The sequence below is a fragment of the Ovis canadensis genome, chromosome 17, assembly GCF_042477335.2.
Source record: "Ovis canadensis isolate MfBH-ARS-UI-01 breed Bighorn chromosome 17, ARS-UI_OviCan_v2, whole genome shotgun sequence".
Taxonomy (NCBI): domain Eukaryota; kingdom Metazoa; phylum Chordata; class Mammalia; order Artiodactyla; family Bovidae; genus Ovis; species Ovis canadensis.
Genome location: NC_091261.1, coordinates 45246699 through 45270833, shown reverse-complemented (window position 1 = coordinate 45270833; position 24135 = coordinate 45246699). Strand labels below are relative to the sequence as shown.

At 39.4% G+C, this 24135-nt stretch overlaps 1 protein-coding gene and 1 non-coding gene across 9 annotated transcripts in view; both read right to left on the bottom strand.

Annotated features, from left to right (window-relative positions):
* NUDT6 (nudix hydrolase 6) overlaps positions 1–24135 on the bottom strand; it is a 74915-nt gene that overhangs the window by 41815 nt on the left and 8965 nt on the right. For 6 of the 8 annotated variants that reach the window (XM_069557485.1, XM_069557490.1, XM_069557488.1 and 3 more), the window contains one exon: positions 18979–19034. In XM_069557485.1, coding sequence (XP_069413586.1) covers positions 18979–19034 — 56 coding nt within the window. Of the gene's footprint in view, positions 1–7369; positions 7423–8518; positions 9306–18978; positions 19035–24135 lie in introns of those variants that run through there. The other 2 variants (XM_069557491.1, XM_069557492.1) reach the window with 2 other exon arrangements.
* Positions 8189–8324, bottom strand: LOC138422992 (U4 spliceosomal RNA). Its single transcript, XR_011250099.1, has one exon. It is a non-coding gene; the product is annotated as a U4 spliceosomal RNA (small nuclear RNA).

Sequence of the window (24135 nt, the reverse complement as noted above, 5' to 3'; positions counted from 1 at the left end):
AAGAAAAATAACACATGGCATCACTTATATCTGGATTCCAAAATATAGAAATGAATCTATCTGTGAAACAGAATCACAGATACAGAACAGACTGGTGGCTGTGAGAGGGACAGGGAAAGGATGGAGTGGGAGGTTGAGGGTAGCAGATGTAGGCTTTAATACTGGGAATGGATAAGCAGCAAGGTTCTACTGTGTGGCACAGAGAACTGTGTTCAATATCCTATAATAAATCAGAATGTAAAAGAATAGTAAAAAAAATTACATATAATTCAGTCACTTTGCTGTGCAATAGAAATTAACAGAATATTATGAGTCAAATATACTTCAATTAAATTAAGAGAAATATTCTTTCTCTTGAGAAACTGAACAAAAAAACCTATTAGAACTGATAAATGAATTCAGCAAGGTAGCGAGATACAACATCAGTATGTAGAAAATGGTTGTATTTCTTTAAAATAAAAATGGAATGTCAGAAAGCAAATGTACTATCTCATTTAAAATAACATTAAAAAAAAACAACCAAACCCTAGAAATAAACCTAACCAAGGAGGTGAAAGATTTAAACTCTGAGATTATAGAACTTATAAAGGAAGTTGAAGATAACCAGGGAAATGGAAGGTAACCCATGCTCTTGGATTGTAAGAATTAACACAGTTCAAAAGGCCACAATACCAAAAGCAATCGAAGATTTAACATGATCCCTATCAAATCACCCATGATATTCTTCTCAGAAATAGAATAACCCTCACATTTATATGGAACCACAGAAGACCTAGAATTGCCAAAGCAATCCTGAGGAAAAAGAACAAAGTTGAAGGCATATCCCTTTCAGACTTCAGACAACAGTACAAAGCTACAGTAATCAAAACAGCACAGTAATGGCACAAAATCAGAATTACTGATCAGTGTAACAGAATAGCGAGTTCAGAAATGGCAGATTAATCTTTGACAAAAGTGGAAAGAATACACAATGTAGAAAAGACAGTGTCTTCAGCAAGTAGTGTTGGGAAAGCTGGAAAGCATGTAGATTAGTGATGTTAGAACATACCCGCACACCATACATGAAAATAAACATAAGATTTTTATGAAAATAAAAAAAATAAGAGGAGTTTCATAAAACTTCTCAGAAATAACACAGAGAAAACATTCTCTGACATAAATCTTAGCAATATTTTCTTAAGTAAGCATCCCAAGGCTAAAGAAATAAAAGCAAAATTGTTTCAAGAAGGACATATGTTCATCTTCTGCCAGAGCAGCAAAATTGCACCTAGCTGTAGAACCACCATTGATAAGACAATGGAACCCAACAAAAAAGATACCTCACATCAAGGACAAAAGAGAAGCCACAATGGAACAGTATGAGGGACACAATTACAATAAAATCAAATTCTATACATGCTACATGGGGGACCACAAGCTGGAGAACAATAACATCAAAGAAGTTCTAGGTATGAAGGTTCTAGACCCCACATCCAGCTTCCTAGCCTGGGGATCTGGCCAAGGGACTGGGAATCTCCAGGGAATCTGACTTTGAAGGCCAGTGAGATTTGATTATAGAAATTCCACAGGATTAGGGGATATAGACTCTTGGAGGGTACAAACAAAATCTTGTCCACACCAGGACACAGAGAAAAGGAGACCCAAAAGGAGACTGAGCCAGACCTTACTATGAGTGTTTGAGGGTGTCCTCCAGAGGCATGGGTCAGCAGTGGTGCACTATGGGGACAGGGGCACCGGCAACAGCAGTCCTGGGAGATTCGCGAGTTCTCCAGGAGGTCGCCAATAGTCCTACAATAGAGTCTGTAGACTCTAGGACTGGGTTACCTCATGCCAACAACTAACAGGAAGGGAGCACAGCCCCACCCCTCAGCAGATGACTGGATTCAAGTTTTACTGAGCACAGCCCTGCCCACCAGAGCAAGACCCAGTTTTCCCCACAGTCTTCTCTCCCATCAAAAAGCTTACATAAGCCTCTTATCCTCTTGCACCAAAGGGAAAACAGAAGAAATAAGAACTACAATCCCAGCAGGCCAGAACTAATACCACAATCACAGAAAGCTAACCAAAATGAAAAGAAATAGAATTATGTCCCAGATGAAGGAACAAGATAAGTCCCCAGAAAAACAACTAAATGAAGAGATAAGCAACTACCTAGAAGAATTGAGAATAATTATAGTAAAGATAATCTAGGATCTGAGAAAAAAGAATGGAAAAGATGCAACAAAGAGTCGGACATGAATGAGCGACTTCACTTTCACTTTTTACTTTCATGCATTGGAGAAGGAGATGGCAACCCACTCCAGTGTTCTTGCCTGGAGAATCCCAGGGACGGGGGAGCCTGGTGGGCTGTCGTCTATGGGGTTGCACAAAGTCAGACACGACTGAAGCAACTTAGCAGCAGCAGTAGAAGAACTAAAGAACAAACAGAGATGAACAATACACTAGAAGGAATGAATAACTGAGGCAGAAGAACGGATAAATGACCTGGAGGACAGAATGGTGGAAATCAATGCCACAAAACAGAATATAGAAAAAACAATGAAAAAAAATTAATACAGCCTAAGAGACCTCTGGAACAACATTAAATACGATCAATATTCACATTATAGAGGTCCCAGAAAGAGAAAGGAGGAGAGAAAGAGAAAAAAAAGAGAGTGAGAGAAAGAGAAAGGACCTGAGAAAATATTTGAAGAAATAATAGCTGAAAACTTCCCCACCATGGGAAAGGAAATAGTCAACCCAGTCCAGGAAGCACAGAGAGTCCCTGGCAGGATAAACCCAAGGAGGAACACACCAAGATACACAGTAATCAAACTAATAAAAATTAAAGACAAAGATAAAATATTAACAGTAACAAGGGAAAAAAGATAAATAACATACATGGGAAAACCCATAAGGTTTCACTTGATTTCTCAACAGAAATTCTACAGGCCAGAAAGGAATGGCAAGTGATGAAAAAGAAGAACCCATAACCAAGAATATTCTACCCAGAAATCCCCTCCTTCAGATTTGATGAAGAAATCAAAAGCTTTCCAGACAAGCCAAAGGTCAGAGAATTCAGCACCAAACCAGTTTTACAACAAATGCTAAAGGAACTTCTTTAGGCAGGAAATACAGAGGAAAAAAAAAGCTACAAAAAATAAACACAACTAAGAAAATGGTAATAGGAGCATGCTGCTGCTGCTGCTGCTAAGTTGCTTCAGTCGTGTCCGACTCTGTGCGACTCCATGGATGGCAGCCCATCAGGCTCCCCCGTCCCTGGGATTTTCCAGGCAGGAACACTGGAGTGGGTTGCCATTTCCTTCTCCAATGCATGAGAAAGTGAAGTCACTCAGTCGTGTCTGACTCTTAGCGACCCCATGGACTATAGCCCACTAGGCTCCTCCATACATATCAATAATTATCTTAAATGTAAATAGAAAAAATGCACCAACCAAGAGACATAGACTGGCTGGGTGGATATAAAAACCAGAACAATATACATGTTATCTGCAAGAGACCCACCTCACACCTACAGACACTTACTGACTGAAAGTAGGGGGATGGGAGAAGGTATTTCAAACATTTGGAAATCATAATAAAGCTGGAGTAGCAATATTCCTATCAGACAAAATAGACTTTAAAACAAAGCTGTTATAAGAGACAAAGAAAGACAATAGATAATGACCAAGTGTTCAATCTAAGATGATGTAACAATTATAAATACATACACACATAGGAACACCTCAGTATGTAAGACAAAACTAATAAAGGGAGAAATTGACAGTAACACAATAATAGTAGGGGACTTTTATACCCCACTTTCATTAATGGACAGATCAAGCAGACAGAAAATCAATAAGGAAACGCAAGCCTTAAATGATACTTTAGACAAAATGGCCTTAATTGAGATTTATAGAGCATTCCATCCAAAAGCAGACTACATATTTTTCTCAAGTGCACACGGAACATTCTCCAGGATTGACCACATGCTGGGTCACAAGGTGAGCCCTGATAAATTTGAAATCAAAACCTTATCAAGCATCTTTTCTCACAACGGCATGAGATTAGAAATAAACTACAAGAAAAAAAACCTCTAAGAAACACAAACATGTAGCGTCTAAACAATATGACACTGAACAACCACTGAATCACTGAAGAAATAAAAGAATGCCTAGAGGCAAAGGAAAACGAAAGCAATAGTCCAAAATTTATGGGATGCAGCAAAAACAGTTCTAAAAGGGAAGTTTATAACAATACAGTCTTACCTGAAGAAACAAGAAAAATCTCCAATAAACAACCTAACCTTACACCTAAAACAACTAGAAAAAGAACAGCAAACCAAACCTAAAATTAGTAGAAGGAAGGAAACCATAAAGATCAGAGCAGAAATAAAGGAAATAGTGACAAAGAAAACAATCACAAAGATCAATGAAACTAAAAGCTGGTTCTTTGAAAACATAAAATTGATAAATCTTTGGCCAGGCTCATCAAGAAAAGAGAGGACTCAGTAAAATTAAGAATGAAAAAGAAGTTACAACTGACCACAGAAATACCAAGGGTCATAAGAGACTACAATGAACAACTGCAGGCCAGTAAAACGGACAACCTGGAAGAAATGGACAAATTCTCAGAAAGGTACAGTCTCCCTAGACAGAAACCAAGAAGAAAGAGAAAATATCAACAGACTAATCACAAGCACTGAAATTGAAATCATGATTAAAAACCTTCCAACAAACAAACGTCCAGGACCTGATGGCTTCACAGGCAAATTTTATCAAACATTTAGAGAAGAGTTAACACATATCCCTCTGAAACTGTTCCAAAAAGTTGCAGAGGGAGGAAAACTTCCCAGCTCAATTTATGAGGTCACCATATCCCTGATACCAAAACCAGACAAAGCAAAATTATAGGCCAATATCACTGATGAACATAGATGTAAAAATGCAATAAAATGCTAGCAATTTGTATCCAACAATAAAAAGATCATATACTATAATCAAGTGGGATTCATCCCAGGGATGCAAGGATTTTTCAACATCTGCAAATCAATCAATGTGATATACCATATCAACAAATTGAAGAATAAAAACCATACCATTTCAATAGATGCAGAAAAAGCTTTTGAAAAAACTCTGCACCCATTTATGATAAAAACTCTCCAGAAAGTGGGCGTAGAGGGTACATAGCTCAACATAATAAAGGCTGATATATGACAAACATACAGCTATCACCATATGCAGTGGTGAAAAGCTGAAAGTGTTTCCTCTAAGATCAGGAACAAGACAAGAATGTCCACTCTCACCACTTTTATTCAACATAGTTTTGGAAGTCCTAGCTCTAGGTATCAGAGAAGAAAAAGGAAAAGGAATCCAAATTAGGAAAGAAAAAGTTAACCTGTCGCTGTTTGCAGTTGACATGATACTATACATAAAAATCCTAAAGCTACCAGAAAACTAGTAGAACTCAATGAAGTTGGTAAAGTTGCAGGTTACAAAATTAATACACAGAAATCTGTTGCATTTCTATATACTAACCACAAAAGATCAGAAAAAGAAATTCAAGAAGAAATTCCATTTACCATTGCATCATAAAGAATAAAAAACACAGGAATAAACCTGTCCAAGACAAAATTATAAAATGCTGGTGAAAGAAACTGAAGACATAAACAGATGAAAAGTTTTTGTATTGGACAAATCAGTACTGTCAAAATGACTATACTACCCAAGGCAATCCAGATTCAATGTAATCCCTATCAAATTGCCAATGGCATTTTTCACAGAACTAGAACAAAAAACCTCCAAATTTGTATGGAGACACAAAAATCCTGAATAGCCAAAGCAATCTTGAAAAAAGGAGCTGGAAGAATCAGGTTCCCTGACTTCAGACTAAACTACAAAGTGACAGTCATCAAAACAGTATGGCACTGGCCCCAAAACAGAAATAGAGATAAATGAAACAGGACAGAAAATTGAGAAACAAGCATATACACCTATAGTCAATTAATCTATGACAAAGGGAGGCAAGGTTACACAAAACTGGAAAGACAGCCTCTTTAATGAATGGTGCTGGGAAAACTGAACGGCCACGTGTAAAAAAAAGAAATTAGATCATTCTTTAACTCCATATACAAAAAGGCTCAAAATGGGTTAAAGACCTAAATGTGAGACCGAGCACTATAAAACTCTTAGAGGAAAACATAGGTAGAACACTCTCTAATATAAATCATAGCAATAGATCTTTTTTTGATCCATCACCCAGAATAATGGAAATAAAAGCAAAAATAAACAAATGGGAGCTACTTAAACTCAAAAGCTTTTGCACAGCAAAGGAAACAATAAACAAAATGAAAAGACAACCACAGATTGGGAGAAAATATTTGCAAATGATGTGACAAGGGATTAGTCTCCAAAATTTACAAACAGCTTAGTAAAATCAAAACAATCTGTTCTTTTTTGTTTAGAAGACTTGAACAGACATTTCTCTAAAGAAGACATACACATGGCCAATAGGCACATGAAAAGATGTGCAACACTGTTAGTTATTAGAGAAATGCAAGTGAAAACTATAATGAGATATCACTTCACACCAGTCAGAATGGCTACCATCAAGCATCAAGAAATCACAAAGCACAAATGCTGGAGCGAACATGGAGAAGGGAACTCTCTGCACTTTTGGTGGGAATGTAAATTGGTACAGCCGCTATGGAGATCAGTATGCTGCTGCCGCTGCTAAGTCACTTTAGAAGTGTCCAACTCTGTGTGACCCCATCGATGGCAGCCCACCAGGCTCCTCTGTCCCTGCGATTCTCCAAGCAAGAATACTGGAGTGGGTTGCCATTTCTTTCTCCAACACATGCATGAGTGCTAAGTCACTTCAGTTGTGTTTGACTCTGTGTGACCCCCATGGACAGCACCTTACCAGGCTCCTCTGTCCACAGGATTCTCTAGGCAAGAATACTGGAGTGGGTTGCCATTTCTTTCTCCAACACATGCATGAGTGCTAAGTCACTTCAGTTGTGTTTGACTCTGTGTGACCCCCATGGACAGCACCTTACCAGGCTCCTCTGTCCACAGGATTCTCTAGGCAAGAATACTGGAGTGGTTGCCATTTCCTTCTCTAGGAGAAATCGAGCTACCATATGACCCTGTAATCCCACTCCTGGGCATATATCCAGAGAAAGACATGGTCCCCAAAGATACATGCATTCCCATGTTCACTGCAGCACTGTTTATAATAGCCAAGACATGGACACAACCTAAATGTCCACTGACAGAGGAATGGCTAAAGAAGATGTGGTACATATATATAATGGAATATTACTCAGCCATTAAAAAGAATGAAATAAGACACTTTGCAGCAACATGTATGGACCTAGAGAGTGTCATACCGGGTGCAGTCAGACACAGGATAAATATCATATGACATCCTTATATGTGGAATCTAAAAAGAAATGACAGAAATGAAGTTATTTACAAGACAGAAAGAGAATCACAGAAAACAAACTTATGGTTGCCAGGGGAAAGGGTTAGTTAGGGACTCTGGAAGGTCAAGTACATACTGCTATATTTGCTATATTTAAAATGGATAACCAACAAAGATCTATTGTATAGCACATGGAATTCTGCTCAATGTTATGTGGCAGTCTGGAGGGGAGGGGAGTTTCGGGGAGAATGGATATATGTATATTTATTCACTGTTCACCTGAAAGCATAACACTGTTAATTAGCTATACCCTAATAGAAAAGGTTTTTGGTGTTGAAAAGAAATAAAAATAAAAAAGCAAAATTAAACAGACGGGATTTAATCAAATTTGTAAAAGCTTTAGAACAGCAAAGGAATCCATAAACAAAATGAAAGAGAACATACTGACAGAGAGAAAAGATTTGCAAATGGTATGACTGACAAGGGCTTGATTTCCAAAATATATGAACATCTCATACAACTCAATAACCAAAAAGCAAACCAATCGAAAAATGGGTAGAAGATATGAGTCATTTCTCCAGACAGACAAATGGTCAACAGGCAACATCACTAACTCTTAGAGAAATGTAAATCAAAATTACAGTGGGGTATCACCTCATACTGGTCAGAATGGCCATCAGCAGTAAGTCTACAAACAATAAATGTTGGAGAGAATGTGGAGAAAAGGGAACCCTTCTACACAGCTAGTGGAAATGTAAACTGATGCAGCCACTATGGGGAAAAATATGGAGGTACCTTAAAAAACTGAAAATAGAACCACCACATGATCCAATAATCCTACTCCTGGTTATATATCCAATTAGCAATAATCATACCTTGGATAAACCTCAGTGGCTACAACAGTGCCACTGCACAAAGCTTGGGTACATATCCAGAAAGACATAAACTCTAACTCAAAAAGATACATATCCAACAATGTTCACAGCACCACTATTCACAAAAACCAAGGCACAGAAACAATCCATGTTCTCAGAAACAAACCACTGACTTAAGAAGCTGTGGTATATATTTACAATGGAATATTACTCAGACATAAAGGGGAATGAAATATTACCATGTGAAGCAACATCAGTTCAGTTCAGTTCAGTCGCTCAGTTGTGTCCGACTTTTTGTGACCCCATGAATCGCAGCATGCCAGGCCTCCCTGTAAATCATCAACTCCCAGAGTTCACTCAGACTCACATCCATCGAGTCAGTGATGCCATCCAGCCATCTCATCCTCGGTCGTCCCCTTCTCCTCCTGCCCCCAATCCCTCCCAGCATCAGAGTCTTTTCCAATGAGTCAACTCTTCGCATGAGGTGGCCGAAGTACTGGAGTTTCAGCTTTAGCATCATTCCTTCCAAAGAAATCCCAGGGCTGATCTCCTTCAGAATGGACTGGTTGGATCTCCTTGCAGGCCAAGGGACTCTCAAGAGTCTTCTCCAACACCACAGTTCAAAAGCATCAATTCTTCGGCGCTCAGCCTTCTTCACAGTCCAATTCTCACATCCGTACATGACTACTGGAAAAGCCACAGCCTTGACTAGACGGACCTTAGTCGGCAAAGTAATGTCTCTGCTTTTGAATATACTATCTAGGTTGGTCATAACTTTTCTTCCGAGGACTAAGCGTCTTTTAATTTCATGGCTGCAATCACCATCTGCAGTGATTTTGGAGCCCCCCAAAATAAAGTCTGACACTGTTTCCACTGTTTCCCCATCTATTTCCATGAAGTGATGGGACTGGATGCCATAATCTTCGTTTTCTGAATGTTGAGCTTTAAGCCAACTTTTTCACTCTCCTCTTTCACTTTCATCAAGAGGCTTTTTAGTTCCTCTTCACTTTCTGCCATAAGGGTGGTGTCATCTGCATATCTGAGGTTATTGAGAGTTCTCCCGGCAATCTTGATTCCAGCTTCTATTTCTTCCAGTCCAGCGTTTCTCATGATGTACTCTGCATAGAAGTTAAATAAGCAGGGTGACAATATACAGCCTTGACATACTCCTTTTCCTATTTGGCACCAGTCTGTTGTTCCATGTCCAGTTCTAACTGTACCATAGATGGATCTAAAGAATACTTAGTTAAGTGAGTCAGAGAAAGACTAATATAAGATAATAACTGTCAGTGGAATCTAAAAAATAATAGACATGAATCTATATATACAAAACAGAAACAGATTCATGTAACAAAGTTACTAAAAGGAAACATTATTGGGAGTGATAAACTAGGAGTATGGGATTAATAGACACAAAACACTACACATGAAATAGATAAGCAACAAGGATTTACTATTTAGCAGAAGGACTCTGTTCAATATTCTGAAATATTCTTTGCTCAATATTCGCATTCAACTAACACCTGAAACTAACAATATTTTAAATCAACATAGTTTTTTAAAAAAAAAAGTTAAAAAAATTGTATCACGCTCTGTACTGCCACTCCATGCAAATGGAATTTAAAGAGAGCCAAAGAGTTCTAAGCAAAACAAAAACAGTTCTAAGAGGGACATTTATAGCAATACAATCTTACCCCTGGAAATAAGAAAAATCTCAAATTCACTGCTAAGTGACAAAATAGTTTAAAATAAAGTCTATTACAAAAGGCAAAGAAAGATGGTACATAATGATAAAGGGATCAATCCAAGAAGGTATATCATAAATATATGTCCCGAACATAGGACCACCTCAATATACAAGGCAAATATCAATAGCCATAAAAGAAGACATTAACAGTAGTACAATAGCGGGGGACTTTAACAGCCCACTTTCATCAATGGAAAGATCATCCAGACAGAAAATCAACAGGGAAACACAGGCCTTAAATGACATATTATTCCTGATGGCCTTAACTGATACTTATAGAGCATTCCATTCAAAAGCAGCAAATATATATGCTTCTCAAGGGCACATACAATGCTCTCCAGGATTGATATCTTGGACCAAAAAGCAAGACTCAGTAAATTTATGAAACTTGAAACCAAATCAAGTATCTTTTCCAACCACAATGCTATGAGGTCAGAAATCAAGTACAGGAAAAACTATAAAAAAGAAACACATGGAGGCTTAACAGTGCTATTAAATAACTAATGGATCACTGAAGAAATCAAAGAAACAATAAAAAAATGCCTAGAGATAAATAAAAACAAAAATGATGATCCAAAACCTATGGGATGCAGCGAAAGTAGTCCTAAGAGGGAAGTTTACAGCAATACAATCTTACTTCCGGGAACAAGAAAAAGTCTCAAATTCACAACCTAGCCTTATACTTAAATCAACTAAAGAAGAAAAAATAAAACCAAAAGAAAGGAGAAGAAAAGAAATCATAAAGATCAGAGCAGAAATAAATGAAATAGAGACGAAGAAAACAGCAAAGATCAATGAAACTAAAGCCTGGTTCTTTGAAAAGTTAACTAAATTGATAAATCTTTAGCCAGACTCATCAAGAAAAAAGGGGAAATGGCTCAAATCAATAATAACAGAAATGAAAAAGAACAAGTTACAACAGATACCATAAAAATACAAAGGATCATAAAAGACTACTACAAGCAAATATATACCAATAAAACAGACATTCTAGAAGAAATGAAAAACACTTAGGTATAATTTTCCAAAATTGAGCAGGAAGAAACACAAAATACAAACAAACTGTTCACAAATATTGAAACTGTGATTAGAAACCTCCCAGCAAACAAAGGTCCAGGACCCGAAGGCTTCACAGGCTAATTCTATCAAACATTTAGAGAAGAGTTAACACCTACTCTTTTGAAATTATTCCCCAAAATTGCAGAGGAAGGAACATTCCCAAACTCATTCTATGAGCCCTGATACCAAAATCAGATGATATCACAAAAAAAGAAAATTACAGGTCAATATCACTGATGAATAAAGACACGAAAATCCTCAACATAATACCAGCTATCTGAGTTTTATAATATATTAAAAGGATCATACATCATGATCAAGTGGTATTTATTTCAAGGATACAAGATTTTGTCATTGTCTACAAATTAATCAGTGTGATATATCACATTAACAAATTGAAGAATAAAAATATATGATCATCTCAATAGACACAGAAAAGCTTTTGAAGAAAACTTAAACACCCATTTATGGAAAAAAAAACACACAAAAAACAAAATTCTAGAAAGTAGGCACAGAGGGAACCTACCTCAGCATATAGGAAATATATGACAAACCCACAGCTAACATCATACTCAACAGTAAAAAGCTGAAAACATTTTCTCTAAGATCAGAAACATCAAGGATGTGTACTCTCACCACTATAATTCAACACAGTTTATGAAGTCCTACTACAGCAATCAGAGAAGAAAAAAAATTAACAGGGATCTCAATTGGAAATAAGAAGTAAAATTATCACTGATTGCAGATGACATGATACACAGAAAAATCTTAAAAATGCTACCAGAAAACTATTAGAGCTCACCAATGAGTTCAGTATTAAAGTTTCAGGATACAAAACGAATACACTGAAACCTGTTGCCTTTCTATACGCTAACAATGAAAGACTGGAAAGAGAAATTAAGTAAACAATCCAATTTAACATCAGTATTTAAAAACAGTATGGGACTGACATAGTAATAGAAATATAGGTAAATGGAACAGGACAGAATGTCCAGAGATAAACCCACACACTTAGGTTCACCTAATTATGACAAGGGCTTCCCCCATGGTGCAGTGGTAAAGAATACAGCTGTCAATGCAGGAGATGCAAGAGACATGGGTTTGATCCCTGGGTCATAATATGGCCTGGAATAGCGAATGACAACCCACTCCAGTAATCTTGCCTTGAAAATGACATGGACAGAGGAGTCTGGCAGGCTACATTCCATGGGGTTGCAAAGACTTGGACACGACTAAGCACACATACACACACTCTATGATAAAGGAGGCAAGAATATACAATGGAGAAAAGACAGTGGTTCCCAGAAAACTGGACAGCTACATGTAGAAGAATGAAATTAGAATACTCCATGACACCACACAGAAAAATAAGCTCAAAATGGATTAAAGACCTAAATATAAGGCCAGATACTATAAAACTCTTAAGGGAAAACACAGGCAGAACACTGTGACACAAATCACAGCAAGATCTTTTTTAACCCACCTCGTAATGAAAACGAAAAGAAAATAAACAAATGGAACCTAATGAAACTCAGACGCTTTTGCAGAGCAAAGGAAAAACCATAAACAAAATGAAAAGACAATCTACAGAATGGGAGAAAATATTTGAAAATGATGAGACCTACAAGGGCTTAATTTCCAAAATATAACAACTCGTACAACTCAGTAACACAAAATCAACAACCCAATTGAAACAGGGACATAACACCTAAATAGATATTTCTCCAGAGAAGAAATACAGACATCTAGTAAGCACATGAAAAGATGCTCAACATTGCTAGTTACTAGAGAAGTGCAGATTAAAACTACAACGAGGTACCCCACTTCACACCAATCAAAATAGCCACCACTAAAAACTCCATATAAATAACAAATGCAGGAGGAGACGTGGAGAAAAGGGGACCTTTCTACTCTATTGCTGGGAATATAAGTTGGTAGAGCCACTACGGAAAACAGAATGGAAGTTCCTCAAAAAACTAAAAATAGAATTACCATGTGATCCAGCAAAATGCAAATTCAAAAAGATACTTGCATGTTTATGTTCACAGCAGCATTACTTACAATAGCCTAGTCATGGAAACAACCTAAATACCTTCCACAGATGAGCAAATAAAAATGTGGTAGTTCCAGTTTAAGATGGCAGAATAGAAGGATGGGTGCTCATCTTCTCCTGTGAGAACACCAAAATCGCAACTAGCTGTTGAACAACCATTGCAAGGAGGATACTGGAACCTATCAAAAGATATCCCACATCCAAGACAAAGAAGCTGCAGAGAGACAGTAGGAAGGGCACAATCACAATAAAATAAAGCCCCATGACCACCAGGTGGGTGATCCACAAACTGGAGAATAATACCAAAGAAGTTCTCCCACTGTTGTACAGGTTCTGAACCCCACATCAGGGTTCCCAGCCTGGGGATCTGAAAAAGGGACTGGGAATCTCCAGGGGATCTGACCTTGAAGGCCAGTGGGATTTGATTACAGGACTTCCACAGGACTGGGGGAAACAAGGACTCGAGTCTTGCAGGGCACAAACAAAATCTGGCCTGCACCAGGACCCATAGGAAAGGAGCAGTGACTCCACAGGATACTGACCAAAACCCCTGCTAGTGTTGGAGGGTCCCCTGTGGAGGTGTGGGTTGGCAGGGGCTCATCACTGGGACTGGAGCACTGGCAGTAGTAGTCATGAAAGGTCCCCCTTGGCGTAAGCCCTCCTGGGGGTCACCATTAACCCTACTACAGAGCCCTTCACAGATCACTGCCTTGTTGTGGCAAAGGGGCTTGTGTAACTCAATGAAGCTATGAGCCATGCCATGTAGGGCCACCCAAGACAGATGGGTCACAGTGGAGAGTCCTAACAAAACATGATCCACTGGAGGAGGGAATGGCAAATCATCCCAGTATACTTGCCGTGAGAACCTCATGAACTGTATAAAAAGACAAAAAGATATGATACTAAAGGATTAGTCCCCCAGGCCAGAAGGTGTCCAATATGCTACTAGGAAAGAGGAGAGGACATCTACTAATAGCCCCAGAAAGAATGAAGTGGCTTGGCCAAAGTGGAAATGATGTCAGTTGTGGATGTGTCTGGTGATGACAGTAAAATCTGATGTTGCAAAGAACAGTATTGCATAGGAACCTGGAATATTAGGTCCATGAATCAAGGTAAATTACACATGGTCAAGCAGGAGATGGCTAGAGTAAACACAGACATCTTAGGAATCCATGAACTAAAATGGACGGGAATGGACGAAGTTAATTCAGAGGACCATTTTATCTACTACTGTGGGCAAGAATCCCTTAGAAGAAATGGAGCAGTCCTCATAATCAACAAAAGAATCCGAAATACCATCCTTCGGTGCAACCTCAAAAACCATAGAATGACCTGGGTTTGTTTCCAAGGCAAGCCATTCAACATCACAGTAATTCAAGTCTATGCCCCTACCACCAGTGCCAAAGAAGCTGAAGTTGATCAGTTCCCTGAAGACCTAGAAGATCTCCTAGAACTAACACACACAAAAAAACGTTCTATTCATCACTGGGGATTGGAATGCAAAAGTAGGAAGTCAAGACACCAGGAGTAACAGGGAAATTTGGTCTTGGAGCACAAAATGAAGCAGGGCAAAGGCTAACTGAATTCTGCCAAGAGAATGCACTGGTCAAAGCAAACATCCTTTTGCCACAATACAAGAGACGACTTTACAAATGGACATCACCAAAGGGTCAGTACCGAAATCAAATTGATTACATTCTTTGTAGCCAAAGATGGAGAAGCTCTTTAGAGTCAGCAAAATCAAGACCTGGAGCTGACTGTGGCTCAGATCAGCTTCTCAAAGCAACATTCAGGCTTAAACTATAGAAAGTGGGGAAAAGCACCAGGCTAGCCAGGTACAACTTAAATCCCCTATGAATATGCAGCAGAAGTAATGAATAGATTCAAGGGATTAGATCCAGTAAAAAGCATGCCTGAAGAACTATGGACAGAGGTCTGTAATATAGTACAGAAGGCAGTGAACAAACCGACCCTAACAAGAAGGCAAAGTAGTTATCTGAAGAGGAAAAGTGAAAAGCAACAGAGAAAGGGAAAGGTACATCCAGCTAAACGCAGAGAATAGCAAGGAGAGACAAGAAGGCCTTCTTCAATGAATGATGCAAAGAAATACAGGAAAACAACAGAATGGGAAAGACTAGAGCTTCAGGAAAATTGGAAATATCAAGAGAACAATTCATCTAAAGATGGGCACAATAAAGGACAGAAACAATAGCGACCTAGTAGAAGCTGAAGAGATTAAATGAAGCCGAAAGAATATATAAAGAACTGTACAAAAATTAACCAGATAACCACGATGGTATGGTTACTCACCCAGAGCTAGATATTCTGGAGTGTGAAGTCAAGTGGCCCTTAAAAAGCACCGCTGTCAATAAAGTTAGTAATGGATGTGATGGAATTCCAGGAGAGCTATTTAAAACCCCCAAAGATAATGCTATCAAAGTGCTGCACTCAACATGTCCACAAATCTGGAAGACCTACCAATGGCTACAATCCTCATCGCAATCCCAAGAAGGACAGTAATAAAGAATGTTCAAACCACTGGATAATTGCACTCATTTCCCACGCTAGTAAAGTAAGGCAAAGTCAAATTGCTCAGTCATGTCTGATTCTCTGCAACCCCATGGACTGTAACCTGCCAAGCTCTTCTGTCCATAGGATTTTCAAGGCCAAGAATTCTGGAGTGGGTTGCCATTTAAGATCATGCTTAAAATTTTGCATGGTATGCTTTAGCATTACATGAACCAAGAACTTCCAGATATCCAAGCTGGGTTTAGAAAAGGCAGAGGAACCAGAGATCAAATTGCCAACATTTGCTGGATCATAGAGAAAGCAAAGGAATTCCCAGAAAAACATCTACCTGTTTCATTAACTACACTAAAGCCTTGCACTGTGTGGATCATAACAAACTGTGGAAAAATCTTAAAGAGATAGGAATACTAGACCTCTTATCTGTCTCCTGCGAAACATGTATGCAAGCCAAGAAGCATCAGTTAGAACCCTGTATGGAACAACTGGCTAGTTCAGGATTGAGAAAGGAGTACGACAAGGCTGTCTGTTGTTACTCTGTTTATTTAACATATACACAGAGCACATCATGAAAAATGCCAGGCTGGATGAGTTACAACCTAGAATCAAGATTGGCAGGAGAAACATCACAACCTCATGTATGCAGATGATACGACTCTTAGCAGCAGAAAGCAAAGAGGAACTATAGAACCTCTCAATGAGGGTGAAGCAGGAGAGTGAAAAAGCCGGCTTAAAAGTAAATAATAAAAAAACTAAGATCATGGCATTCAGTCGCATCACTTCATGGCAAATAGAAGGGGAAAAGATGGAAGAAGTAACTGATGTCCTCTTCTTGGGCTCTAAAATCACTGTGGATGGGGACTGCGGTCATGAAATCAGAAGACAAGTGCTTCTTGGCATGAAAGGTATGACAAGCCTAGACAAGCCTTGTGTTGAAAAGCGAAGACATCACTTTGCTAACAAAGGTCCATATAGTTAAGGTTATGGTCTTTCCAATGATCACATATAATTGTGAGAGTTGGAGCATAGAGAAGGCAGAGTGCAGAATAATTTATGCCTTTGAACTGTGGTGCTGGAGAAGACTCTTTAGAGTCCCCTGGATAGCAAGATCAAACCAGTCTGTCTTCAAGGAAATCAACGCTGAATATTCATTGGAAGGACTGATGCTGAAGCTACAATATTTTGGTCACCTGATGTGAACAGTCGACTCACTGGAAAAGACCCTGGATGCTGGGAAAGATTGAGGGCAGAAGAAGGTGTCAGAGAATGAGATGGCTGGATGGCACCACTGATGCAACGGACATGAACTTGGGCAAGCTCTGGGAGATGGTGTGGGACAGGGAGGCCTGGCCCGCTGCAGTTCATGGGGTGGCAAAGAGTTGGACAGAACTGGGCAACTGAACAATAGCAAAAACAGAGCCCTTAGACCCCAGGGCTGGGTGTCCTCAGGCCAAACAACTAACAGGGAGGGAGCACAACCCCACCCATCGGCAGTTAATTGGATTAAAGATTTGCAGAGCAAGGCCCTGCCCACCAGAGCAAGACAGAAGAACCACAGTTCACAGGGCTAAAACAAAAACCACATTAAAGAAAGTTAATCAGGATGAAAAAGCAGAAAGTTACGTCCCAGAGGAAGGGACAAGATAAAAACCCCCCCAAAACAAGTAAATGAAGTGGAGGTAGGCAACCTTCCAGAAAAAGAATTCAAGACTCTCATTTAGATTTGATGGAGAAATCAAGCTTTCCAGACAAGTAAAGTTGTCTGTCAGCCTATCAGGCTCCTCCGTCCATGGGATGTTCCAGGCAAGAGTGCTGGAGCGGATTGCCATTTCCTTCTCCAGGGGGTCTTCCTGACCCAAAGTTAAGAGAATTCAGCACCACCAAACTAGCTTTACAATAAATGTTAAAGGAACTTTCTAGGCAGTAAACAGAAGAGAAGGAAAATAAACAGAAATACAGAAAATAAACAGAAAATAAACCCAAAACAATTAAGAAAATGGTAATAGGATCATACATATCAATAATTACCTTAAGGTAAATGGATTAAATGTATCAAACAAAAGACATACACTGGCTGGGTAGATGAAAATATGTGCATGTATGCACTTTCACTTACCACATCACTCTGCTTGACGCCCCCCTCCAAACTGTATGTAATTATTTTATTGTTAGATTGATCATGTTCCCATTATGGCTTGCAATTGTAATTATCTTTTATTTTTTGTCTGGCTATTGACTGTGAAACTGATCAAAATATTTTACTGTTGTGATTATGTAACTATTGCTCACTTAATAACATTATATCATGATTGGTCAACAGAAAATATAATAGAATTCTGTATCACCAAAACTACCATTTAATAGAAAAACCTGTAAAAAGATGTGGTACATATATATATACATAATAGAATACTACCCGTCCACAAAAAAAGAACAAGACAGGGCTTCCCTGGTTGTCCAGTGGTTAAGAATCTGCCTGCAATGCAAGGGACACTGGTTTGACCTCTGGTACAGAAGGGTCCCACATGCTGGCGAGCTGCTGAGCCCATGAGGAACAATAATGAGCCAGCACTCTGGAGCCTGCAAGCTACGACATGCTACAGGTACTGAAGCCTGAGCACCTGGACCCTGTGCTCTGTAACAAGAGAAGCCACCTCAATGAGAAGGCTGCACACTACAATGAAAAGTAGCCCCTGCTCAGCACAACTGAAGAAAGCCTGCATGTGGCAATGAAGACCCACCACAGTCAAAAAATTAAATTTTGGGGAAAAGAAAGAATGAAATAATGCTACTTGCAGCAACATGAATGGAACTAGAGATGATCACACTATGTGAAGTCAGAAAGATAAATACTACATGATATCATTTATATGTGGATTCTAAAATATGATACAAACTGATCTATGAAACTGAAACAGAATCATGGACATACAGAACAAACTGGTGGTTGCCATGGGGGAGAAGGTTGGGGGAGAGATGGGAGTTTGGGGTTAGCAGATGTAAGCTTTTACACATAGAATGAATAAACAACTAGGTTCTACTTTATAGCACAAGGAACTATACTCAATATCCATCGATAAACCTTAATGGAATAGACTATTAAAAAAGAAATGTGTATATATGTATAATTGAATCACTGCTACACAGCAGAAATTAACACACTGTAAATCAACCATATGTCAATAAAAATACTGACTGCAATAAATAAAAAATATCTTTCTATATTTTTTAAGCATATCAAAGTTTCCACACTTTATTTTTCTCTAGATAGAAATAAACATTTAGAAAGCAACTATAAAGAAGAAGCAACTTACTTTATTTCGATCTTGGACAACCAGTATTTTTCTAGTATTTTCATCAAATACAGCTCCTGTTAGGGGGAAAAAGATAATCAAGAAATATGAATCTCATTCACCTCAGATTACTCCCATCTGAAGGCCTAGTTCAAATAACCACCTCATCCTTGAAAAGTTGTAAAATAACTTAAGAAACCAGTTGCTCAGTTATCTTGGGTCTTTTAATGGCTGAAAGTAACAACGATGGTTCTACCATATGCTATCTTACAGAATAATTATTTGCATCTTGTTATCTAGATCATCTATTCCTGATGATAGTTAAAATATTCTATTCTTTTAAGCATCTAGTGTCCAATTTTAAGTGCTTAAAAATATCCATTGAATCAATGGATTGACTTTTCCATTCTGATATTTATTCCTTGAATCACTATGTATAAACATGATCCAAATCTCAAATATCTCAACATTCAGTTCAAGACTTCTTCCTTAAAGCCACTTAAATTCCCTTATCACATTATGTACACTACTTTATAACTTACCAATATATTGCTACAGAATACCTTTTGATCAGCAGTTTATATTTTTAAAGTTCTAGACCATTTATTTGATTTATTCATTCAACATAGATACTGCCCAGCACACTAGGCATTTTGCTAGATATTAGGGACTCAAAAATAAGTTTTTTTCTCTCCTTGGGTAATACTAGATCAAAAATAAAATGACACTTTAATGATCTAGAGCTTCCCTGATAGCTCAATTGGTAAAGAATCCACCTGCAATGCAGGAGACCCAGGTTCGATTCCTGGGTAGGGAAGATCTGCTGGAGTAGGGATAGACTGCTGCTGCTAAGTCGCTTCAGCCGTGTCTGACTGTGTGCATCCCCACAGACGGCAGCCTATCGGGCTCCGCCGTCGCTGGGATTCTCCAGGCAAGTACACTGGGGTGGGTTGCCATTTCCTTCTCCAACGCATGAAAGTGAAAAGTGAAAGTGAAGTCACTCAGTCCTGTCTGACTCTTCACAACCCCATGGACTGCAGCCTACCAGGCTCATCCGTCCATGGGAGTTTCCAGGCAAGAGTACTGGAGTGGGATGCCATTGATCCACTCCAGTATTCTTGGGCTTCCCCTGTGGCTCAGTTGGTAAAGAATCTGCCTGCAATGTGGGAGACCTGGGTTTGATCTCTAGGTTGGGAAGATCCCCCGGAGAAGGGAAAGGCTACCCACTCCAGTATTCTGGCCTAGAGAATTCCATGGACTGTAGTCCACGGGGTCAGAGTCAGATACTACTGAGCAACTTTCACTTAAAGATCTGCATTGCTGCTGCTGCTGCTGCTAAGTCACTTCAGTCGTGTCCGACTCTGTGTGACCCCATAGACAGCAGCCCACCAGGCTCCCCCGTCCCTGGGATTCTCTAGGCAAGAACATTGCAGTGTTTCTTTAAATGCTATAATTTAAACATTATTTGTATTTACATAATGCGGGAAGATATTGTTAAAAATATATTTTCTATCATTCATTTAATATTAATTGAGCTCCTATATATAATACATGTAGGTTCTATATTTATAGTATATGAATTGAGATCCTTTTTTTGTATCAGGCACTTTTCCAATTGCTAAGGATACAGCCTCAAAGAATCAGACACAATCTAGCAACTGAACCACAAGGATACAGTGGTGAACAAAATGCCCTATCATTATGAGGCTCTTGTTCTGAGGCTGGTACGAGAAGGTTACAAATGAAAAATAAATTATGTAGAACATGTGTGCAAGGTGAGTTGATTCAGTAGCGTCTGATTCTTTGCGACCCTATGCACTGTAGCCACCAGGCTCCTCTGCCCATGGGATTCTCCAGGCAAAAATACTGAAGTGGGCTGCCATTTCCTACTCCAGGGGATCTTTCCCACCCAGGGATAGAACCTCTGTTTCTTACTTCTCCTGCATTGGCAGATGGATTATTTACCCTTAGCACCACCGGATGGTGCTTAGTCACTTGGTTGTGTACTACTCTGCATGGATTGTAGCCCACCAGGCTCTTCTGTCCGTGCAATTATCCAGGAAAGAATACTGGAGTCAGTTGCCATTTCCTACTCCAGAGGATCTTCCTGATCCAGGGATTGAACCCACATCTCCTGTTTCTCCTGTCTGGCAGGTGAATTCTTTGCCACTGCACCACCTGGGAAGCCCATATAGAACATGAGGTGGTAACAAATATTACAGATGCAATACAGTAGGGAATAGATACATGCAACAAATGGAAGAACAATTTTCTCTGAAATTTAAACATTCCATTTTAGCACTTCAAAGTCAAGAAAGAAAACCACAAAGTGAGATAATTAATGTTGGCTTCTATTAGAAAATATAAACTATAATTGGTTGAGTGCGCCTGAGGAAGCATTACTACAAACAAAGCTAGTACAAGTGATGGAATTCCAGATGAGCTATTTAAAATCCTAAGAGATGATGCTGTTAAAATGCTGCACTCAACATGCCAGCATATTTGGAAAACAGTAATGGCCACAGGACTGGAAAAGGTCAGTTTCACTCCAATCCCAAAGAAGAGCAATGCCAAAGAATGTTCAAATCAGCATATAATTTCACTCATTTCACATGCTAGCAAGGTAATGCTCAAAATCCTTCAGGCTAAGCTTCAACAGTATGTGAACTGAAAACCTCCGTATGTACAAGCTGGATTTAGAAAAGGCAGCAGAACCAGTGATCAAATTGCCTAAATCCAGTGGATCACAGAAAAAGGGAATTCCAGAAAAACATCTGCTTCACTGACTACATCAAAGCCTTTGACTGTGTGGATCACAACAAACTTTCGAAAATTCTTAAAAGAGAGGGGAATACCAGACCACCTTACCTGCTTCCTGAGAAATCTGTATGCAGGTCAAGAAACAAGTTAGAACTGGACATGGAACAATGGACTGGTTCAAAATGGGGAAAGGAGCATGTCAAGGCTATATATTGTCACCCTGCTTATTTAACTTATATACAGTGTACATCATGTGAAATGCCAGGCTGGATGAAGCACTCAATCCAATTCCAGGCTCAATCAAGCTGGAATCTAAGACTGAGGATGAAATATCAACAACCTCAGATATGCAGATGATACCAGTTTAATGGCAGACAGTGAAGAGCTAAACAGCCTCTTGAGGAGCGTGCAAGTGGAGTGTGAAAAAGCTGGTTTAAAACTCAACATTCAAAAAACTAGTCATGGCATCCCATCCCATACCTTCACGGCAAACAGTGGCGTGCAAGTAGAAACAGTGGCAGATTTTATTTTCTTGGGCTTCAAAATCACTGTTGATGGCAACTACAGCCATGAAATTAAAAGATGCTTGCTCCTTGGAAGAAAGCTATGACAAACCTAGAGAGCATATTAAAAGGCAGAGAGATCACTTTGCTGACAAAAGTCAGTATAGACAAAGCTATGGTTTTTCCAGCAGTCATGTACAGGTGTCAGCGAAGGACCACAAAGAAGGCTCAACACCAAAGAATTGATGCTTTTGAACTGCAGTGCTGGAAAAGACCCTGACAGTCCCCTGGACAGCAAGGAGATCAAACCAGTCAATCCTAAAGGAAATCAACCCTGAATTCATTGGAGAGACTAATCCTGAAGCTCCAGTATTCTGGCCAACTAATACAGCCAACTCATTGGAAAAGACCCTGGATGCTGGGAAAGATTGAGGGCAGGAGGAGAAGGAGGTGACAAGATGAGATGGCTGAATGACATCACTGACTCAATGGACATGAGTTTGAGCAAACTCCGGGAGACAGTTAAGGACAGGGAAGCCTGGAGTGCTCTAGTCCATGGGGTCACAAGTTGGAAATATCTTAGCAACTTAACAACAAAAGCAAATAATTGGACTTTACGTGAGTGAATGCCAAATAAATAACCAAGAAAATCTACTCTTAATTTTTAATAATTTGTCATTACACAAATCAAACTTTTCCTTAGTTCACTATAAATGAGCCAAAAATAGCACTGGTAAACACAATGTGAGCGACCCCTGCTGGTCACAACACAGAGGCTAAATAAACCCAAAGAAACGGAGAAAACAGGGAAAAAGTGGAAACAATGACAGACTTTATTTTTGGAGGCTCCAAAATCACTGCAGATAGTGACTGCAGCCATGAAATTAAAAGATACTTGCTCCTTGGGAGAAAAGTTATGACCAACCTAGACAGCATATTAAAAAGCAGAGACATTACTTTGTCAACGAAGGTCTATCTACTCAAGGCTATGGTTTTTCCAGTAGGTCATGTATAGATGTGAGAGTTGGACTATAAAGAAACCTGAGGGCCGAAGAATTGATGTTTTTGAACTGTGGTGTTGGAGAAGACTCTTGAGAGTCCCTTGGACTGCAAGGAGATCCAACCAGTCCATTCTGAAGAAATCAGTCCTGAATATTCATGGAGGACTGATGCTGAAGCTGAAACTCCAATACTTTGGCCATCTGATGTGAAGAGCTGCCTCATTTGAAAAGACCCTGATGCTGGGAAAGATTGAAGGCAGGAGGAAAAGGGGATTACAGAGGATGAGATGGTTGGATGGCATCACGAACTCAATGGACATGAGTTCGAATAAACTCCGGGAGTTGGGGATGGATAGGGAGGCCTGGCATGCTGCAGTTCATGGGGTCGTAAAGAGTCAGATATGACTGAGTGACTGAACTGAACAGAAACCCAAAGAGATTAGGGATTCAATTATTGTATTATGGTGACTAGTCAGGTACTTGGAGAAGGCAATGGCACCCCACTCCAGTACACTTGCCTGGAAAATCCCATGAATGGAGGAGCCTGGTGGGCTGCAGTCCATGGGGTCGCAAAGAGTAGGACATGACTGAGCGACTTCATTTTCACTTTCATGCATTGGAGAAGGAAATGGCAACCCACTCCAGTGTTCTTGCCTGGAGAATCCCAGGGACAGGGGAGCCTGGTGGGCTTCCGTCTACGGGGTCGCACAAAGTCAGACATGACTGAAGCGACTTAGCAGCAGCAGTCAGGTACTATACTAGTTTTCATAATAATCCTGTCAGTGGTATAATTTTGAGTGCCCAACTTCACAAAGCCTTGAAACCGATGTCCTTTCTGGGTCACAAGCAGGTACTCTCGCTGTCCAGTACTGTACCTTCACCACACAATTGCCTTTTCAGAGGGCTGACATTAC